Source organism: Grammomys surdaster, unplaced genomic scaffold (genome assembly GCF_004785775.1).
Source record: "Grammomys surdaster isolate TR1022 unplaced genomic scaffold, NIH_TR_1.0 146, whole genome shotgun sequence".
NCBI classification, from domain to species: Eukaryota; Metazoa; Chordata; class Mammalia; order Rodentia; family Muridae; genus Grammomys; species Grammomys surdaster.
In genome coordinates, this window is record NW_021604604.1 from 6,566,862 (window position 1) to 6,587,214 (window position 20,353).

Sequence of the window (20,353 nt, forward strand, 5' to 3'; positions counted from 1 at the left end):
GGTGTTTCTAGCCTGGCAAGCATCTAATTGGACGGTTACTGTGTCCTTTAACATAATTGACTGGTGCTGAGAGCCAAGTCATAAACTTATCTTCTGCTTTCCTTCTGATTGGTTGTTGATAGTCAGGGGTATGCATGTAACCTGGAGATGCAGATTTCTTGGGAGAATAATCAGGAGACTGGTGCTAGGTGCAGGTCTTGTTGGGGGTACCCTGGAAAATGGTGCTACATGGTGAATTTGTTGAGTGGGGGCAGGTAACCTGGAAACACAAGTCTTGTTGGGGAATAACCTGGAATCTGGTGCTAGGTACCAGCCTGTTAGTTTACTTGAGTTCAAATTTAGGTCAGGTTCTCCAAGATGGAATCTGAACCCAATAAATTTTGTCTCAAACTAGTAGTGTAAGGACATAACAGGAAACCATCAATAACAGATACAAAGGTTGGATAGGGGAAGTTTGGATAAGATGTAGTGATAGAACACATTGGTGACCACAGGGAAATACATCTTATTGTTTGACTAGATTTTTCTGCCATGTGAAAACCATAGAATGACAATGACAGTTGATAAGAAAGAAGAAAAGCTCATGTAGGAAACAACTGCAGAATCACAGAATAAATTTACAAGCATCACTTGCAAATTAGAGACACAATAAAGTTGAGCATAAAGCCATCATTTAAGGAGAGGTCATCAGGAAGTACCATAAGGTCACACAGGGAGACTAGGCAAGCATGGAGACAGCTGCGGTAGCTAATACCAAAGCTACATTATTTTAATGGAACTGAGAAAACAACGTTATTAAATGTGTGTTGTGTAAGCAAATTTTAAGATAATTTGGGCTATTAATTATACATATTTTGACACAAACCTCTGAAGACATTAAGGGAAAATGTAAACATTGCTTTAATTGTTTCTCTTTCCCAAAATTATAACGTTACTAGAACACTCTTTTTCCTTTGCTTAATACTCTTTGATATCTTGTGATACAGCTGGAAGAAGTTCCAAAATCATGCCAATATGACAATCATACATGACTCTACAAAACTGCATTCTTTATATTTACTACACCCATGCTTTATTTTCATTTAAAAACAAAAATATTTCAACAACCCTATCAAATAACCACTTCCAGCCTCACTATAAACACTTAAAATTTGTCAAATATTCATGCACTCAGTCCCTAAACAACTCTACTTAAACTCTTTGGTGTTTTTTAAAACAACATCAACAAAATTACTGTGTATATATCTTCTGCTATATTGTGACTCTAAGAGATAGAAAGAAAAATCACTTAATTAGGGACTGCAGCACAGAGAACCACAGAAACATCCTAAGAGAGTGTTAACTAGAATCCATTGGAAACATTCTAATTGCTAGTTATAGTTTCTATTGCTATGATAAAACTACCAAGATCAAAAGTAACTTAGGGAGAAATGGGTTTAATTCATCTTACACTTCTAAGCAACAGTAGATCAATGCATTAATCAAGAAAAAGCATCCATAGGCCAGTCTGGTTGGGACATTTTCTCAGTTGAAGTTCTTTCTCCCAAAATGACTGTAGCCTGTGTCTAGCTTGGTGATAATACTAGACAACACACTGATCTTTCCACCAGTCCTACAGATAAGCACAATTCTACTGTTAAAAACAAATATCACCCTGTTTCTTCAGGAAGTTCATACACTCTTATACTCATAAACATAGTAGAGATTTAATAAAATCTAGCCATGTTAAATGTACAGTTCAGTGTATCAGATGAACATCATCATGTAGCTATCTATAGATGTAGTAAAAATACAAAAATTTCATCACAAGGAGCTTGCATCTTGTTCCATTTGATCTCCTCAAGCTTAACATATCAAAGGCCCTCACTTATGGTGTTTGAACTACAATATTAGTAAAATAATACACTCACGTTCTTAGTGTCTTTATCTTTCACTGAGCATAAATGCTTTCCAGAGGCTTCCATACTTCTGTCACTCTTCCTTTGTCTTGCTGAGTGGCATTTTACTTACTGAGCTTCATTATTGGTCTATCCACTTAAATGGACTTTATACTATGTGGACTTCAGGTATAAACTTTTATGTCTTTCGCGGAAGAATGGAATTTCTTTCACAAAATGGAAGTTTTTGATTGAATTTTATGATAAAGAACAAAAATATTTGTGACTTTTTTGTTTTGTTTTGGGATAAAATCCTGTAACCCTTACTCAGTAAATATCTCAAATATCCTAGAAATTAACACTGTTGGTATGGATCTCAGCCTGTTTTCTGCTGAGCAAACAGAAAATCACAGTGGACTCTATAGAATAGAGACTTATGCATCATAGTTCTGGAAGCTGTGATATCCCAGGTCTAGTTATTTGAATATGGTTTCAATGTTGACCACTTTACAAAGGCTATTTTTCCCTCTTCAGAAAGTGTTGGTTGCCTACAGTTCTCAACTGAAAAACAATTTTGCTTGTCTTCTTCCTGTGTCAACATGATAGGACATCCCGTCCTGATAACATACATGCTATGTATGTAGAGCTTGTACAGCAGCCAGAGCACAAGTATGTCTACCTCATCGTGTGTATGAAAGCAATAAAAAATGGACAAATTTTAAAACCTATCCATTCCCAGGATAACTAACTAACTCTTTGGTTGGAATATCCTTCCCTTTACGAATTGGAGTCCTCAACTTAATTGTCTCCCAATGTTCCAATCTTTTAATATCATGATGGTGATTAAGTTTCTTCATGAGGCTTGAATGGGGCTATTTGAGCCAAATTAATATGAATATAAAATTTTCTTAAACAGAAACTAACTCAGACACTGTGACAAAAATCATTCTATCAAATATTCAGAGTAATTATCAGCTGTAGGCATAGCACAGGATAATCCAATGGCTGATTAATTAGCAGTTAAGAATTATACAGGTTAGATCCTTAAAAAACATTTTAAATATCTCTCTATCTTCCTTCTCTGTTCTTACTATTTCTGGAGAATGATTCAGGGCTACATAATTATCTCTCACCTTAACTACTTCAGCATTAATTCACTTATTGATCCCCATCTTGTGTTGACAGAAAGTTTGGCATTATAGCATAGATAATATATCTCACATATCTCCTAAGCAACTTCAATACAGGCATAATAGTTTAAAATTCAGACTAAAGACTTTAAGATGGAAATAACAAAAGAACATGTTTCCAAAACAAATAATGTCACAGTAAAGAAAGATGGAATGTATGTTTAGAAAAGGAAAAATATTCTTTAAAAGTATTGACTTCCATTCCAAGAAATTCATCTTGTAACATACATAATCTAATTTTAGCTTGGCAAAAATTGACTATGGTGCCTTGAAACAGGTTATAAAGGAGTCACTAAAGTCATTCCACATGCAATGTGTAAGAGGAAAAACAATATTATCAGTATCTAGTAATTAAATGGTTTATCATAGACATGAACATTCTATAGAAGGCAATAGAAAACAATCTTCTGTGATTTTTATTCTGTGTCTGTAAAGGAATATTTTATTAAAATCTTTTTAAAATCTGTTTTAATAGGAATAGAATTACATCCCTCTCCTTCTGCTCTCTCCAGCCCCACCCAGCTACCCTCCCTTAAACTTCTCCCATGAACTTTCTGACTCTCCTGATAGCCTCTATTTGATTATTGTTAATATATACATACATACATATATACATACATACATTCATATATGCAAACACAGACACCTCAATAGTCTCTCTGTGTTTATTGTTAAGAAACATATATACCATGCATACATATAGACACACACAGACACACACAAACACACACATACACACACACACACGCCGTTGAGTGGCTTAGTCTGTTTTTGTTGTTTGTAAACATATTTCAGAGCGGTATTAGACAACGAATAGAAGGTTTATTCCTGGGAGAGACAAAAATCTCCATTTTCCCAGAAGACAGTACTCACTAGTAGTTCTTCTCAACTCACCAAGGGTTGTATTGAACCCCAAATCTCCAATCTGACACTATGAGAAAAAAGAATGCATCCTGTCCCTGATCTATAGTGAACCCATATGTTCCATAAACAGGTCCGGGCTCAGAGTGTAAATTGGTATAGATCGTGGTGCACTAACAGATAGCAATACAATAGTTTCTATTGAATGAGAAAAAGGCTGAGGACACAAATCAAGATAAAGCAATAATTTGACAAAGAATTTCAAAAGAACCTCGGACCCTGTCCTCAGTGAACACTATGTGACACATCGATTTCTGTTCAAGATAAAAGCCAAATTTATGTGTCACCAGTATCAGCATGAGGATTTGGTTCAAAGCGTTATAATGCTCTAAAAATGCAGAGAAGACAGCAAATCTGACACATTTTATCTGATGAAAGTAATGTGGCTCCGTAGAGACAAACCATTCAGAACATATTTCACCATGTTATTCATAGAGACAGGGCAGTGCATTCAAGAGACACTGCTTGGCTTCTGCATCTAGAGTGCTAGTCAGTCTGATTAAAGTTACTTGTATCAGATATGGGATTTGTTTGTAGAATTTTCAATAAGATGATCTAGCCATGATGATTTAACACACTTGTTCACCTTTCCACAGCATGTTTGAACAGTCCTTGCAGAGTGGCGGTAAGTGGGGCAAGGACTTGCAGACCCAGCATGTGTATACAAATCTGCAGAGAACAGCTAAATCCCACAAAAGAGATTTCCACACAACTGAGAGCCAATGTTGCACCCTCAGGTTCACAGAATCTGCCAATTCGTACACGATTACTTCAGATGCAAGAGATATGACTTACTTCGTTCTCCTAACTCTAGTGAGAGATAAGGACGAAAAGACTTGGCAAGATTCCTCTGAAGAAAGGATTGAAATTCTGGTAGACATGAAAGAAGAAAGGGGAAGAGAGATGGGAAATAAAAGGAGGGAAGAAGGAAGAGGGGATGAAAGTAAGGAAAGAGGGAGAGGGGGTGAACAGAGGAGGGGAGGAGGGAGAGGAAGGGAAAAAGGAAATTACGATATAGCTTCATCAAGTTTCAAGTGATCCCTAAACTGACAAGACTTTAAAAGCATCATAAAATAAACTTATTCATGTTCATATTTAGTATTTATCTTATAGGGTTTTTGTTTATTTCTTATTTTGGTATACCAATTGTCCAATTATCAAAGAGTTGTTTCTGATAGCTACAATATTTCTCTCTGTCTCTTATATAAACATCTGTGTACTTTCATAGATATATATTAATTTCAAAATTTGCTGCATATCTACAATGAAGGCAACTCTTAACAACATCCTACTATAATTACAGAGGGTTTAGTAAATGGGCTGACACTTAATTTTATGGAAGTACAAAGAAGTTCATGGGAAGTAAAAGAATGGATTGAAGATACTGGACTTGTTTTCTAAACAATTACTGGCCCCTTGCTGTCTTTGTTTTTGTTGTTGCTTGCTTTCATTGTACTTTCTGTTTTAACATGGAATCTCACCATTTAGCCCTTGAACTTATGATATTACTGTCGCTGCCTCTATGGGATGAAGTTGTCAGCCTGTCTGGCTCTCTCGCTCTCTCTCCCCGTCTGTATGTGTGTGTGTGTGTGTGTGTGTGTGTGTGTGTGTGTGTGTAGATATATTACAAAAGGTTGGGATAACATTTTGAAGCTGGAGAACCTAAGAGAAATTGAAAGTGGTAGCCCAAGATTGATGGAGCAGTCCAAAGCCACACATCCTTGAGTGTTGTTAACTGAGAGTGCATGTCAGAGAATTCCAACTAAAACCTTTCAATGTATATTCCAGCAAACTATAGACAACTGGAAGAAAAATGTTATGCAAAGTGACAGTCAGAACTTCAGTATATAGTTTCAGGGAAACTAAGATGAACTTAACTTTGTTAAAAATGGCCTTACCTTATTTACAACATACCTTAAGCATTTTTTACTTAGCAGTATTAAAAATTACATAACATTTTTATAGGCATGTGTGATGTATGAAATATCACAATATTATAAATTAACTAAAACATTATTACATCTTTCACTGTAAAATTTATCTGAAATCTTTTCTCTGTTATTAATATTGAAGTAGATTTCCAGAAGGCAACAAAAGTCTTCCTAACTTATTCAGAGAGTTGTCTACAACCAAGGATAGCTACAGATGAAGCTGTCGCAAAATCATGTGCTTACTTAACAGACTATGAGAACTTCTGTCCCTCTTTTGCACTTGTGATTCTCCAGTGTAAACTTGGTAGATAGAAACGTTACATGATAATGCCAAAAGTTTAGGGTACCTCTTCTTCAAAGGCCAATGTTCTTGTCCTTGGTCTACTTTGTACATGATTACATTTTTGGGGGGTCAGGGGAAGGAGAAGTTAGGAATAAAATGAGCTGCCAGTAAATATCACTGGATTGTGTATTGCCAAACAATCAATACATTGGAATAAACTGGGATTTTGCAACACTTCTCAGTGAAGGTTATGTGCACAGAATCCAACCAAGAACTTAATCCTACAGGAGAAAATCAAAGGGGAGAGAGATCACAGTTTAATATTAGAAGGCACATTCTGTCTTCAGAGGATCGAAAGCTACTCAGTGAAAAGTTTCCCAAACCTGGTGATACTAGAACACACTTGGGCCAAGCCTATGAGGAAAATGATTTTTGGTCCGTCCCTCCCTCCCTCCTTCTTTCCTTCCTTCCTTCCTTCCTTCCTTCCTTCCTTCCTTCCTTCCTTCCTCCCTCCCTCCCTCCCTCCCTCCCTCCCTCCCTATCTCCTTCCCTCACTTCCTTCCTATTTGTGGAGTGTGGGGTGTGGAGGTTCTGTAGAAGCCAGAAAAGAGCATTATGCCCCTAGAACTAGAATTACAAATCCTCGTGGGACACCTGGCATGGATACTGCCAATCAAACTTTGATTATCTACAAGAGCAAAGGGTGCTTTTAAATGCCAAACCATTGCTTCAGCCTCCAAATTAATTTTAAACTTAAATTAAAATATAATCTTCTATGATTTTGATGTAACATTTTTGGTGAGTCAACCACTAAAGTAGCTGAAAATATCATATAGTAAATACACGAAAACGTTTTTGTTCATGATGTACCCAGACTTCAATGTGAATTGCAATGTGAATTGCTTCATGTCATCTAAGTGATGGTCTATGCAGTAAAGGATTTATGGCTAGAAATTATCCTTTCACAGTGTCAGTAGTATGCTGAGTGTATAAGTTAAAACATCTTTAGAAGCTAAACTTTAGGATACTTTTCATTAGCTGTGATAAAGTATCCCTTCTCTCATTCAACATTCTCATTCAGCAGCCTCTGCAACTGAATCTGTCTCAAATGCTTTTTTTGACATATGAATCCCTCAGACCCTCTCCAAGAGATGTCACTTTGCTGAATTGATTTTTCATGGAAATGTGCCGATGGTTCCGTACCAGGAGGAAGTAGAATGTTTCACCTAAAAAGCATGCTAGAAACTGTTGAATTCTGAGAAATTTTGAATTACTTTTACTGAAGGGAAACAACAAATCATGGTCATATGTTTAGCTTTTAAGTGTGTCTACTAAGCCCCATTGAGAAAGACAATACTTGACTGGCAAACTCTCAAGTCACAGATTATGGTGTTGGTTCAGTGGCAATGTTCTAGAAGAAACAGAACATCTGACAACACTAACATAAGGAACGCCAGGTTTCTAAGGAATAACTGCGTCATGCCTAGAGACTCATTTCCATATCTGCATCAGCTAAAAAAGAAAAACTACTACTGGTATAGGCACTCATTATAACCTTCTGTGTCTCTAAATAAACCTTTCCTTTTGCATTATTGTATAGAATTTAATAATTATTATAGAAAGAATATTAGTATATCATATTATTCTAGAATTGAATATGGAGTTCTACAACAACCAGATACATTCACAATGTACTGAGATATTAAGTTACAATATATAAATACCAATGTTCTCTCATGTTTTTATATTATAATGTATTATGACTCAGAAAATCTGAGAACGCTTTGCAAAGAAAGTAGCCTGGAAAAATATGTAAAGCTTTACACAAGTCATTCACTTTTAAAGTTAGACTTTTGGGATAAATAAGTCATTTTCCACAGCTCATGAGTAAACACAGTTTTTCAGACAACTAGGGTAATGATTGGATCAGACAAAGTAATTACTTTTCTATACTAATTACTGAATGTATTGTTTAAGTTCCTGTATATCAGGTAAAGACATCAAATTGCTGGAGACAATGTTACATTTGCAACAAATAGGTCATGAGTATTTTGGTTTTCCTATCTAACTTGTATTTGTTTAATCATGTGGGTAATGAGGAAAAAATATGCTACAGTGTTAAGATCACTGAATAAGCAACCTAAAGCCTAGCCTTCGTTCCTTAATACCTGTAAGACTTTAAAGACAATAGCTTCATTTCCTTCAGTAAACTGAACCAGTAGGATCAAACATTACCTCCCTGTTTATGGATATTATAATTGCATGACAAAGCTTCCATTGGGAAAACAAGGTCCATGTCATGTACATGGTGCAGATAAACACTACTCTGGCTTATACAATTCGCCATATCAATATTCTTTCTAGTTTTCTTTTATTGAAAATAGATCTTTCTCATATGATATATTCTGATTATATTTCCCTTGCCTAACTCCTTCAGGATTACCCCTAACTCCCCTCCCTTCTGAATCCACGATTTTCTGTCTCGTCTTAGAAAGGAAACATAAATATAATAATGAAAAAAAGAAAGGAAGATAGTACGAAAACAAAGGATGAAACAAACTAGAGAAATAAACACTGAAGAAAAATATTAATGTCAACTAATCTGAGGAAGTTAGAGTGTTTGTCACAGGGGAGTTTTGAATTTTTTTAGAATAAAAATTAACAAAATTAACATCCCCATGTTTCTTTTCTTAACTTATTACCTTCATATTTAATTAATTATTTATTTACTGTAAGTATCTGGACTTGTGTGCCTGTGCCAGTAAGAGGACAACTTGCTTTCTGGAGTCACATTTTTTTCTCGTTTTACTATGTGGTTTCCAGGGTAGAATTTAGCTTAGGAGCAAAAACCCCGACTCACTGAAATATCTTACCAGCTCCCAAATATTTACTTTCCAAAGAATATGTATATAATTGATATGAGAACAATAATTTGATCTCAAGGAAAGAGGAAGATATCTAGGGTTAACTGTTTAGAGGTTAACTAAACTATCATTTTAATTATAAATCTTTATGTAATCTAAAATTATACTAACCTGAGTATGTTTTATGTAAAATTCACTATTGAATATAAAATACAAATAAATAACACCCAAATTTCAAAAGAAGAAAATAATTTTTAATTTACTTTGTGTATGTGTGTGTGTGTGTTTGTGTGTGTGTGTGTACATACTTGTTAAGTGTGTGTCTGTGTATGTGTGGGCATTTTCAAGCCACCATGCATGTGTAGAGGCCAGAGGACAGCTTTTGTTTTTGTATTTCCATATTGTTTGAGGCAAGGACTCTTGTTCACCACTGAATGTAACTACCTATCTGGCCTATATACCTTTAAGGATTCTGCTGTCCTTGCTCAGATTTCATTATAAGAAAATTAGGGATATTGATAACTACTACTGTGTTTGGCTTTTTGATATTTTCTGCAAATTTGAACTCAGTTCCTCACATTTATACAGCAAGCAGTTTGCATACTAAGCCATCTCCCCAGCTCTTTCCAAGTTATTGAAAAAAAGTCAGAATTACCAAACTATACTCTTATAAAAGGCCATCTATTGTTGCCATGTTCTAAGAAATTAGTTTGGCAATTTAAAATTCCCAACAAATTATTTGATTATGAGGAGTTAAAAATCAAACTAAGTACAGCAAATAGTCCTAACTTTCTACCTACTAAATATGTGCTCATCACCCTGTCAAATAATCATTCAATAAACAGTTACTGAACATCTGAATTACAGACACTGTCTGTACTAAGTTCTAGAGTAATAAAACTTTATTGTAAATCACATCTCTATTAAAGGACTTCCATTTGTAACATACAAAGATTCAACAATAACCCAATTTCAAAATACTACAAAAGCTGTGAAATGCATCCAGAATACATATTCACTGGACAACTAATTTCATGAAACTGTGTTCAACATAGATCATACCACAGCACAGCCAGTTAAAACTGTAATTAGATTCTTCCATCATCTTAAAAAGAGCTAAATTTAAAAGACTAATAATGTAATAGGTATTGACTTAGACCTGAAATTCCCATTTACTGTTGATATGAACGAAAACTTTTGAACGTTAAAGCCAAATAAATGTTTCCTACAAAGATAAGCATAAGTCTCTCAAATACAGATAAATCAGCTGTTCGTCTTGTGGTTATTCACCTATGAAAATGAGTCATTGTTTGTATGAATATATGTGCAAAACTGTTCACATCAGTTTTATTGTTAATAGCCCATATAACAGTCAACAAGTTAATGCATAGACTATGCTTTATCCAAATGAATTATTGACATAAATAAATAAATAAATAAATAAATAAATAAATAAATAAATAAATATCTTAAAATAATTGTGATGGATGAGCCAGGTAAATAGAGATTTCATGCTCTCTGATTCCTTTTAAATAAAAAATGTAAGATTCACAGAAAACAGGTGGTGGTTGTGAAATGCTAAGAGAATTCTGAAGGATGTTTCATGTAAGGACAGAAGGCAATTTCTGAAATGAAGTAAATATTCAGCATCTTGATTGTGATATTGACTGAACTGCTCAATATGTGTGGTATTTCATATCAAGTATGTGACAATGACTCATAATAGAATTCAGTTGGAAATTTCAATTAATTATCTGTAACAATTTGGAGAGTCTTTACTGGCTGTGTTACACAACTAACATGAACAGGCAAACTCCTACACATAAAATTCAGTCCTATCCTTTTCATTTGATTTCAAGTGAATGATCCTAAAATGTCTTTGAATTTTTCTTTAAGCAAATACTTCGTGAGAACCTCTTATCTACCGGGTAGCAAATTAATAATTTCCCTTATGTTCTTACAGCTAACAAAAGCTTTGATTCTTCTATTGTTTCTCAGAACAGATACTATGAGTACCTGATACACATTATCAAGTATTTCCTTGATTAAATTGGACCCCACAGTAACTACCTTGTCCTGAGCATACAGCATTCAAATTATTCACAGTTATCAGTTCCTGGATGTGTTTCATGAAGAGTATAAAAGAACATTTATTTAAAAGTTCTTTTATTGGGATACAGGCTGGTTAAGATCACAGAGAACACTTCCTATGTGACCTGTGATGGGTTTCAATACTCAGCTATCAAGTTTGGATTCATGGTGAAGGGTGCTTTGATAAGTCCCAGGCTCACCTGGCTGTGTAGCTGCCTCCCTATGAAGTCGTTTTCATACAGAAACCAATCATTGAGTAAACTTCACAAGAAGAGTTAATGCTGTGAGTAAGAGTTTGGTCTGAATTACAAATGACCTGACTAGACATTAAGAATGAATTATTTAGTATTATTGACTGAATTGCAGTATGCCTTTGTGGAAGAACTGAAAGATATCACACTCCTTGTGATAGATTAGATACACTTTCAACTTATATGTCTCTGAAAAAAAAATCACCAATCCCCATGTGCTCTTTACTGGCTGAGACATATTCAATGATACCTGTGATTGTTAGCTGCTCTCAGAAGATGGCCTGGAACAAGGTTTGTGTCTATAAAATAGGTAACATGATTTAGCTTAGATAGAGAAAATGCTTCCAATGTTAGTAATTGAAAGAAATTTAGCACATGGAAAACAAAACAAAAACACCCACAACTTTGAGCCAGGGATAGCTATAATGTTTCTTACAGTATATTATGTACAGAAATCTTTTAAAAACAGGAGAAAAATTTACTCAAGGCCCTACATGCTACAGGCTTCAAGAAGTAATGGTAAAAGGAGAAATGTCAGTCATTTACAAACCTTGTCTAGCTTAAGTCCTATCTCTGCTGCTTACAAGCTCTTTTGGCTGAGGGTAAATGATGACTTCTCTGAAACTGTCTTCTTTATATCTAAAGAACTGTATAAAGGGAACCTCTGATTTAACTACTTAAGGGAATCAATAAGAAAAGAAAACATAAAATGTACATGAAAGTCTTCTACAAAATTATACAAAGATATGTGCATTTGAACTTGCCAATTTGCCTTAGAAGACAGATCAAATGTAGAATTAAAATCAACATCAACCAGGCAAACCAGATATTGCACCAGGAATGAGGAGATGTGCAGAAAATCTTAGGTTCTTCACTAGAGAAGCTATGCGTCATTTGGTAAAGCATGCACTTTTTCTATCTAGTATAGCTTAGGTTGTAGTTCTGTAGGATGCTTCGTGCTCCTCTCCATGGTGACTGCATGAAATCACATTCTAACCAGCAGTGTAGAAGAGTGCCCTTTCCCCAAATCTTCCCTTACGTCTTTTATTTTATTTATGGTTATTCAATCCCAGCTATACCACTGCTGGACCAAGCGGTCTCAGGAAACAAATGAACTAAGACTGGTAAGCAAAGGTCCATAAGTCAGCATACATAGGGGTGCCTGCACATCCATATTTCCTGAAGTACAATTCCCAGTAGGTAGCCAAATAATGGCATAAGTTTAGATATCAATCAATAGCTGAATTACCAAAAAACTGTGGCATATACATAATACAGTTTGATTTAGCCATAAAAAAGAATGAATTGTGTCATTCATAGGAAATTTGATATAACTAGAGTCAATTATGTTAAGTGAAATAAGCCAGATTTAAAAAAAATCAAATATTGCATGCTTCCTCACACATGTGGATTCCAGGTTTTATATACATAAGACAAACTAAATATGAAAAAAAGAGAAAATACAGGGTACAAGGGATGAATATGGTAAAAGTACTTGACATACATAAGCTGCCATTATGAAGCTCAGAACTGCATGCAATATATTCATTCCAGTTTTAAAAGATGTAAATGAGAAAAATAAGAAATACACTCTTCCTGGATTTCATCTGCTTACCTATAAAATGTTAAAATGTCAAATGATGTACTCAAAAAGCATATATTTATGAGTTTGCAGCCTGTGGAATTCACAGCTTATGCCAAAATCTTCTTTCTCCTCATGTTTTAATTTCATTAGAACAAACCCTTAACATTGGAGAGACCTACAGCTGTTTTGAGTGTCAAGCGCTCATCTGAGGAGATGTTAAACATACATTACTGAGGTAGTCAGGAAGCAAAGCAATTCAAAGAGCCTTAGCACACTCTCCTCTAAATGATGAATGTGTTTCAAAGTAACTTTGATCCAATTCCACCAGCTTTTAATTCAAGAATACAGTGATATTTCACACTGCTTAGACACTAGGAAGCATTTCAAGTATACATTATGAAACACATTATCCTACCTGAAAAGGCTGTGTGCTGGTAATGTTGAGGTTTTTTCTTATCCATCTGTCGCCTTGATCCCCAAATATCTGCCAGAGCAGGTGTCCCCTGGAATTACTCCAAATTCTCTGGTAGACAGCCAGCCGATAAATGTGCTTTCCAAACATGTGATAGTACAGGCGGAAGGTGCAGCCCTTTGCTTCAGTAGCATTAAGGATAGGGCTAAGTAAAATAGCTTTGTCTTGAAAAACCTGTGGCTCTGAAGTTTCTATGTAAAGATAGTGTCCTTTTGCTGTACCCAGTGTGTGGTCCTTCATTGGGCCTGTATTCATCGTTGAAGTAGGACCCTGGTATCTGGTCCAGTTGAAGTCATCCTCCATACTTTGTTCCCAGTTACAAATTCCATTTTCAAAGTCACACTGTAGTTCTGGTACTGTGAATGACATTAAACATCATCAAAGGTGTATAGGGAAATATGAAAGTGATTAAGAACACACATTGATACACACAAAGGTAAGCTGTAATAGTTTTCAAGTAACTACATAAAACATATTGACATAAAACAAAGTTATGAGCAGAGTCATTATAGATACAAAATAATATTTCATGGAGTAAAAATGAAATGTGTAGACCATTATCTTCTAAAGATTTTTAATGTGCTTTCATCTTTCTTTCTGATAATATTCCCCTTGGGTGGTGATATAGCTTAGAGATATAGCACTTGTCCAGCATGCATGAAAACCTAAGTTTAATTCCAGGGCAACTATTACATCACCTCAAGCAAAGGATCATCACTAGAACACATTTTTGACTGAGTGCGTTTCAAACTTAGCTTCGTATGCCAACCAGGAAACATGAAAAAAGCAAAGAAACAAAACCACCAAAGCTTAGAAGTCACGTGTGAATTGTTGACTTAATTGGCCCAAATAGTTTTAAAATTATGCACTGGGATTCTTACTTTGGCTTTGATATGTGCACATGTTTGTGTATGCTATATGTACTTACATGTGATCCTGTTTTGTACACACATGTGCATCAAGAGGGTGCATGTGTTTCTATGGAGGCCAGAGATGAATGTTATCTCAGATATCCAGCCATTTTTTCTAACCTCTATTATTTATTATTGTTACTGTTAGTGTGTGTGTGTGTGTGTGTGAAGTGTGTGTGTGTGTGTGTGTGTGTGAAGGTGCTAGTTCCTCTTGTGTACAAGGAAGACAGTAGAGGGCATCTGTGTCTCCCTGTTATTCTTTGATTTCATCTTCTCAGGTGTGGTCTTTCTGGCTGAACATGGAATACTGTGGGTTTGTCATTGTAAGCTAGGCTGGCAGACAACAAATCCCATCAATTTTCCTGCCTCTGGCTCATTCCATTGGGGGTTATTGGTGTGCAGACATCATGCCAGCATTGGGATTATTATGCAGATTCTGAAATCAGAAAGTACCCTGTTCTCAAGTGCAAAGCAAGCACTCACTTCTTAGCCATCTCTTCAGCACTCAGTACTGATCAGCTACACTGACTGACCAAGGAGGTCCAACTCTGTTGTTCCTCCACCCTCAGTCTAACTGCCGTGAGCTTTTTACAGAGAGCTTTCAAGATAGGTTCTGGTTTGAACTCACTTAGGTCTTCAGTCAAGCATTTTTCCCCTCTGAGCTATCTGCCCACTCACTGCATTTGGATTTTTTTTTCTTCTAAGCTCCCTCAATGATTCTAATAGAACTGAGAAGTATTATTCTATAATGATTCAAAATACTTAAGGACCACCTGGGTATCATGGAAAAATTGCTTATATCAAAGTGAAAAAATCTCAAACAAATGCTGGTCTACTAGACAAAATTTACATATTTCCAAGTACTCATGAGAATTCTGATGAGGGAATCCCCAAATCTCACTCAGAGAGAGTCCTTTGGAATTTCTCTTCACCACAACTCCAAAAGTCTCTACACAGCTTCTATTAAATCATGGTCCTTTGATGGCAACATTACCATTTTTTTTCTCTCTGTAAAACTTCTTGGTACATTGTCATCTTCCCATTTAATCTAAACTGTTTTATCTCATCCCCAATTGTAATAGTTTACTGTTGATCCTCATCGATCTTTCCCCTTATCATACACTAGCTTTCCTATATGTGCTAACCACTCATGCCTTCCTCCATTTGTAATTTTGCCCACTGTTACACTATAAACCTGTTGACTCACCACTATGTCTCATTAATGCTGTTTTATTTCTTTACCCACTGATACTTTTATTTTGTTCTATTTCATTACTAGTATATACTAATTCTACATAATAATGAATCTCATGTTCCCTACCATCATTGTAATGAAGTGTCATGATCTAAAATATAGTAGTCCTTAATAAACTCTTTCTACTATAAGTGGCCTTTGTCACAGTGTTTTATCACAGTGAAACTGTAATATACTTATATTGTGTAGAATATTTGGGGACTTTGGACTAGGAAAGTACACTAAAAGCCTAGGTTAATTGGCCATTCTAATTGAAGCTTTGAAGACAATAATGGAGGCCCAACTCAAGAGGTTTCATAGGGAAAAGATATTAGCAACTGAGGTAGATCTTTCTTATGAGGTTTTGTAAACAGTGAGTCTGATTTATGCCCTTGTCCTAAGACTCTGTCTGAAGCTTAATTGAAGAACTTGAAACTAATCTTGTAGTCTGAGAAGATTTCAAGGCAGCCTCTGATGACTCTGTCTTGTGGTTAGTAATAATCACGCCCATGCAGACCTACAGTAAAAGGGAGGAAACAAGGTCAAAAAAATACAAAATGTACACTTTGAGGAGAAAGGAAGAGCTAGGAAATGTAATGTTGGAGCCAAGGCTTGTGGTCAAAAGACTTAATGAGGCCAGACTGGGAGGGAAAAAAGGGAGTGGCCCCTCAGGACAAGGCCTCCTGTAGCAAAGCTTCCAATTCATAAAAAGGAGTTAATGCAACAAAAGAAATCTTATGCAAATGTGATTCAGAAAGGGGATCAGGTTGAATCTATATTTGGTTGCACTGGCTATGTGATTCTGGCTTTATGAAACATACAGGAATAAGGGATAATGGAATTTTCCTTCACAGTTAAGAACAGCCACTAAAACCAGGCATAGGGCAGGGGAGTCTCTAATCAGAAGCCTATAGAATGAAGCTGTAAAAGTGAAGCCTGGATTGGGTTGGAGATCTCAAGATATTATTGGTGCCAGAGCACAAGAATTTCAGCCCAGGAGAGCCGCATATGAGGAGTGGAACTAGCCTAAGAGAGAAATGTGATGTCCTCAGAAAAAGTGGAATTGCAGAGCCATCTGAGCCCTTTCACATCAGACATAGATCTTCAGGATTTTGAGTGTGTCCTACTGGGTTTTGTTCTTGCTTAGATCTAGTATATATTCATTATGCCCCTGTTCCTCCCTTTTAGAATAGCAATGTATACTCTGGGCCTTTGTATGTTAGAAATATGTAATTTGCTTTATATTTTTACAAGAGATTAGTTATAACTAAAAGAGTGCTTTGAGTTGCAGAAGAAACTTTGAACTTTTAAATTATATTGTGTCTACAAAAAACTGTGGGACGTTTGAAGTTGGTTTGAATGTACTTTATATTATGATATGGCCCCAAGCCTATGGGAATCAGGTAGTGGAATCTGTGGATTGAATTAGAATACAACCCCCTTAGACTCATATATTTGAAATTTTGGGCCCTAGTTGTTGAAACTCTATGGGAAATATTAGGATATGTGGCTTTGTTGGAGGAAGTAAATCGCTGGAGGTTTGGGGAATAGTGGCTTTGAAGTTTCAAAAGACTCATGCCATATTCGGTTTGCTCATCTTCCTTCTTGTAGGTAAGTATATAGGCTCTCAGAAACAGCTCTGGTGCCATGACTACCTGGCTAGCTCTCGTGTTTTCTACCATAATGGTCAGAAATTCTCACCTTCTCAAACTGTAATCTCTCAATTAAACTCTATCTTATATAAGATGCCAGGTCATGATGTCTTGCCACAGCCATTGAAAAGTTTTTCTTTCTTCCTGATTATCTACTCTTTTCTAATAGTCTCAATTACAGACCATCTATTTTTTAAAATGTGTGTGTGTGTGTGTGTGTGTGTGTGTGTGTGTGTGTAGGCCTTAGTGTACATATTTGGACCACAAGCATGCAGGAGCCTATGGAGGTTAGAAAAGTTATTGGATCACCTGGACTTGAATTTACAAACAGCTGAGAGCTGCCATGTGGGTGCTGAGAACTGAACCCAGGTCCTATGCAAGAGCAGTAAGTGCTCTTAACTGCTGTGCCATGTTTCTAAATACTCTATTTTCCATTAGATTTTACACATGACAGAAAGAAATCCATATTTGTCATACTTATTTCATTCGATATGATAAGCATGTCATTTTCCTGTATATGACATGCTTTTGTTCTTGTTTGTGCCTGAACAAAATACTATTGACTATATACACAACATTGAGTAAGTCCATTTATTCCATTGAAGGGCATTAAGGATGATCTCTTATGTTGGCTTTTATGAATAAACATAGCCAGCTGTACAGCAATACCCATTATATGCTACCTTGTGTTCTCTCAGCTATATGCCCAGTAGTAGTACAGTTGAATCAAGGGGCAGCTGTATTTTGGGTATTTTGACAAATTTCCATGCTGATTTCCATAGTGACTGTACTCATTTATATTCTGGTCACACTATAGAAAGGGAGCTTGGGCTTTTAAACTTCTGACATCATTTAGTCAAACTTACAAAGAATTGACTAGGACCTCATCAATCAAGTAATCTATTTTTAAGGTAGTAATGGAGCATGTTCATTTTTCAAGACATGAGGATCATGTTGGCACCAGGTATTTGATTTAGAAAAAAAATGGGATGAAAATATACATTTAGAAGTACTGGGCTGAGATGAGACTTGGAATTCATAGGCAGTTCACATTTTAGCTCCATTTATATGCTAATATTTAAAAATATAAATGTCAGCTGTCTTTTAACTATTCATCTCAGTGACAGTTCTTGGTGCCAAAGGTGAGCAAGCATCCTGAACAATCAATGAAACTGCAGGTGGATCAAAGCAACTGGGCTAGAACAAATCATCTGGACAGCTCAGAAGAGAAGTGCAGACCTAATGAAGGGAACCAGTGAGCAGATGTCAGCAGGAAGATGGGCTTCCATCTGCCGGCTGCTCACTTGTGACTAACCAAGCCAGCTGTGGTGTGAACTGGGGACATTTGAGGTACTCCGCACATGTCAGTTGTTGGCTGTTAAGCAGAAGGAGAATGTCAAATTGCTGAGAGTTTTTTTTATATAAAACTGACACTAAAGCCAACAAGTTTTTACATTGACCATTGACATACTGACTCTACATTCAATCTTGTGGAATGTGGAACTCCACCCTTCAAGGAAAGATGACATCTCCAAGCGCACTGCAGAAAACTTATTCTGAATATTGGGATGCATAATGCATAGGATATTCAATAAGATAATGTCTCAGTGCATACTTCAGTTATTTCTCCACACCAATTAATAAATAAGAATTATGTTGAAATTATGGTTACATTTATTTATACTATTATACACAACACTTTATTGTACAAATATCAGGATGTTCAAAAACTATTTTGAGAATTTAAAAAAGCTAAAATTTCTTTTTACATTTGCGCAGACTAAATTAGATTTTGTAAAACTACATATCATATGATTACCACTGTCAAAATCAATATTAACTATCTCTACTCAGTTGAGTTGCATACATTTCATGATTTAGGTAGTAATTTGTACTTTAATATATTTTTATAATATGCCTATCACAGATCATATGAACACAAAGCTTTCCACAGTAACTTATATGGAAATTTCTATCTGAAAGTTACCTATGACAGTACTGGGCATTTAGCGCTTTCAGTTTGTTTTCTGATGAGTTTTCTAATTTAAGAAACATATAAGCTTGAAATATATAAATTGTTGTTAGACAAAGGTAGGATTCCAGGAATGCTGGAAACATTTTTGAAATAGATTTTGTAAGCAAATAATTCTGTTAACGGCTAATTCATTTGCAGTTACAAGCACATAACCAGTGGAAGCCAGGCTCAGTAAACTGAGGGTAAGGCCATCTCAAGATAGCACAAACATTTTACAGTTTGAAACCAGAAAAGCAACTCTGAGCCTTGGCACTTCACTATCATCTCCTGAAAAACAGAACAGAACAAATAAAACAAGAAACCCACACACAGGTCTTTTGTTCTTTCCCCCTGACTCAGTCCTCATTGTTAAAGCAACTCACTGTCACCAATGGGCTGCTACAATTCTCTCTAACTTATCTCCTAAGTCTGTTCCCAAATCCACTAGCTCTACCACACCCACACTGACATTTACGTATGTCAAATTTCAGTGCTATCACCACTCTAAAGACCTTTGGAATAAGCAATACTCCATGAGTGTGGATCACAACGATCATTGACCTTGGCCTCCCTTCCACCCCATCTCTGATTTGTGCTCTCTCTATGCACTCTAACTTTCATCTGTCTCATACATAATGGCTTTTGAACATAAGTTTCACTTACCATGTTTCAATCTCACTTAAGTCATTACCTGCAGAAAATCCAATTTTACAATTCTATGAAGCCACACCATAGACTTCTCCACAGTTCCAGTTAAAATTGACATCATATATTTCATTAATAATACTTGAATCTCTATCTTTTTAGTTAGATTGTGAAGCACATGAAAGCAGGAATGCTGTGTTCATTTTTTAATCCATGTATCTCTAGGAGCTAGTTAGTAAACTTACTTAAGAATGAATGGCAAGGAGCTGGCTGGCCGGCTCAGCTTTAAAGGTACTTGCCACTACACCTGACAGCTTGATACCCAGGACCCACATGGTAGAATGAGAGGATTGATTCAGGCAAGTTCTTCTCTAACCTCTACACATGCATTAGGGCATCCATAAGTATTCATACACATAACATACAAACATA

At 35.9% G+C, this 20,353-nt stretch overlaps 1 protein-coding gene across 1 annotated transcript in view; it reads right to left on the reverse strand.

Moving 5' to 3' along the window:
• Malrd1 (MAM and LDL receptor class A domain containing 1) overlaps nucleotides 1-20,353 on the reverse strand; it is a 639,509-nt gene that overhangs the window by 465,196 nt on the left and 153,960 nt on the right. Inside the window, exon 17 of the mRNA XM_028764924.1 lies at nucleotides 13,409-13,821. Coding sequence (XP_028620757.1) covers nucleotides 13,409-13,821 — 413 coding nt within the window. The remainder of the gene's footprint in view (nucleotides 1-13,408; nucleotides 13,822-20,353) is intronic.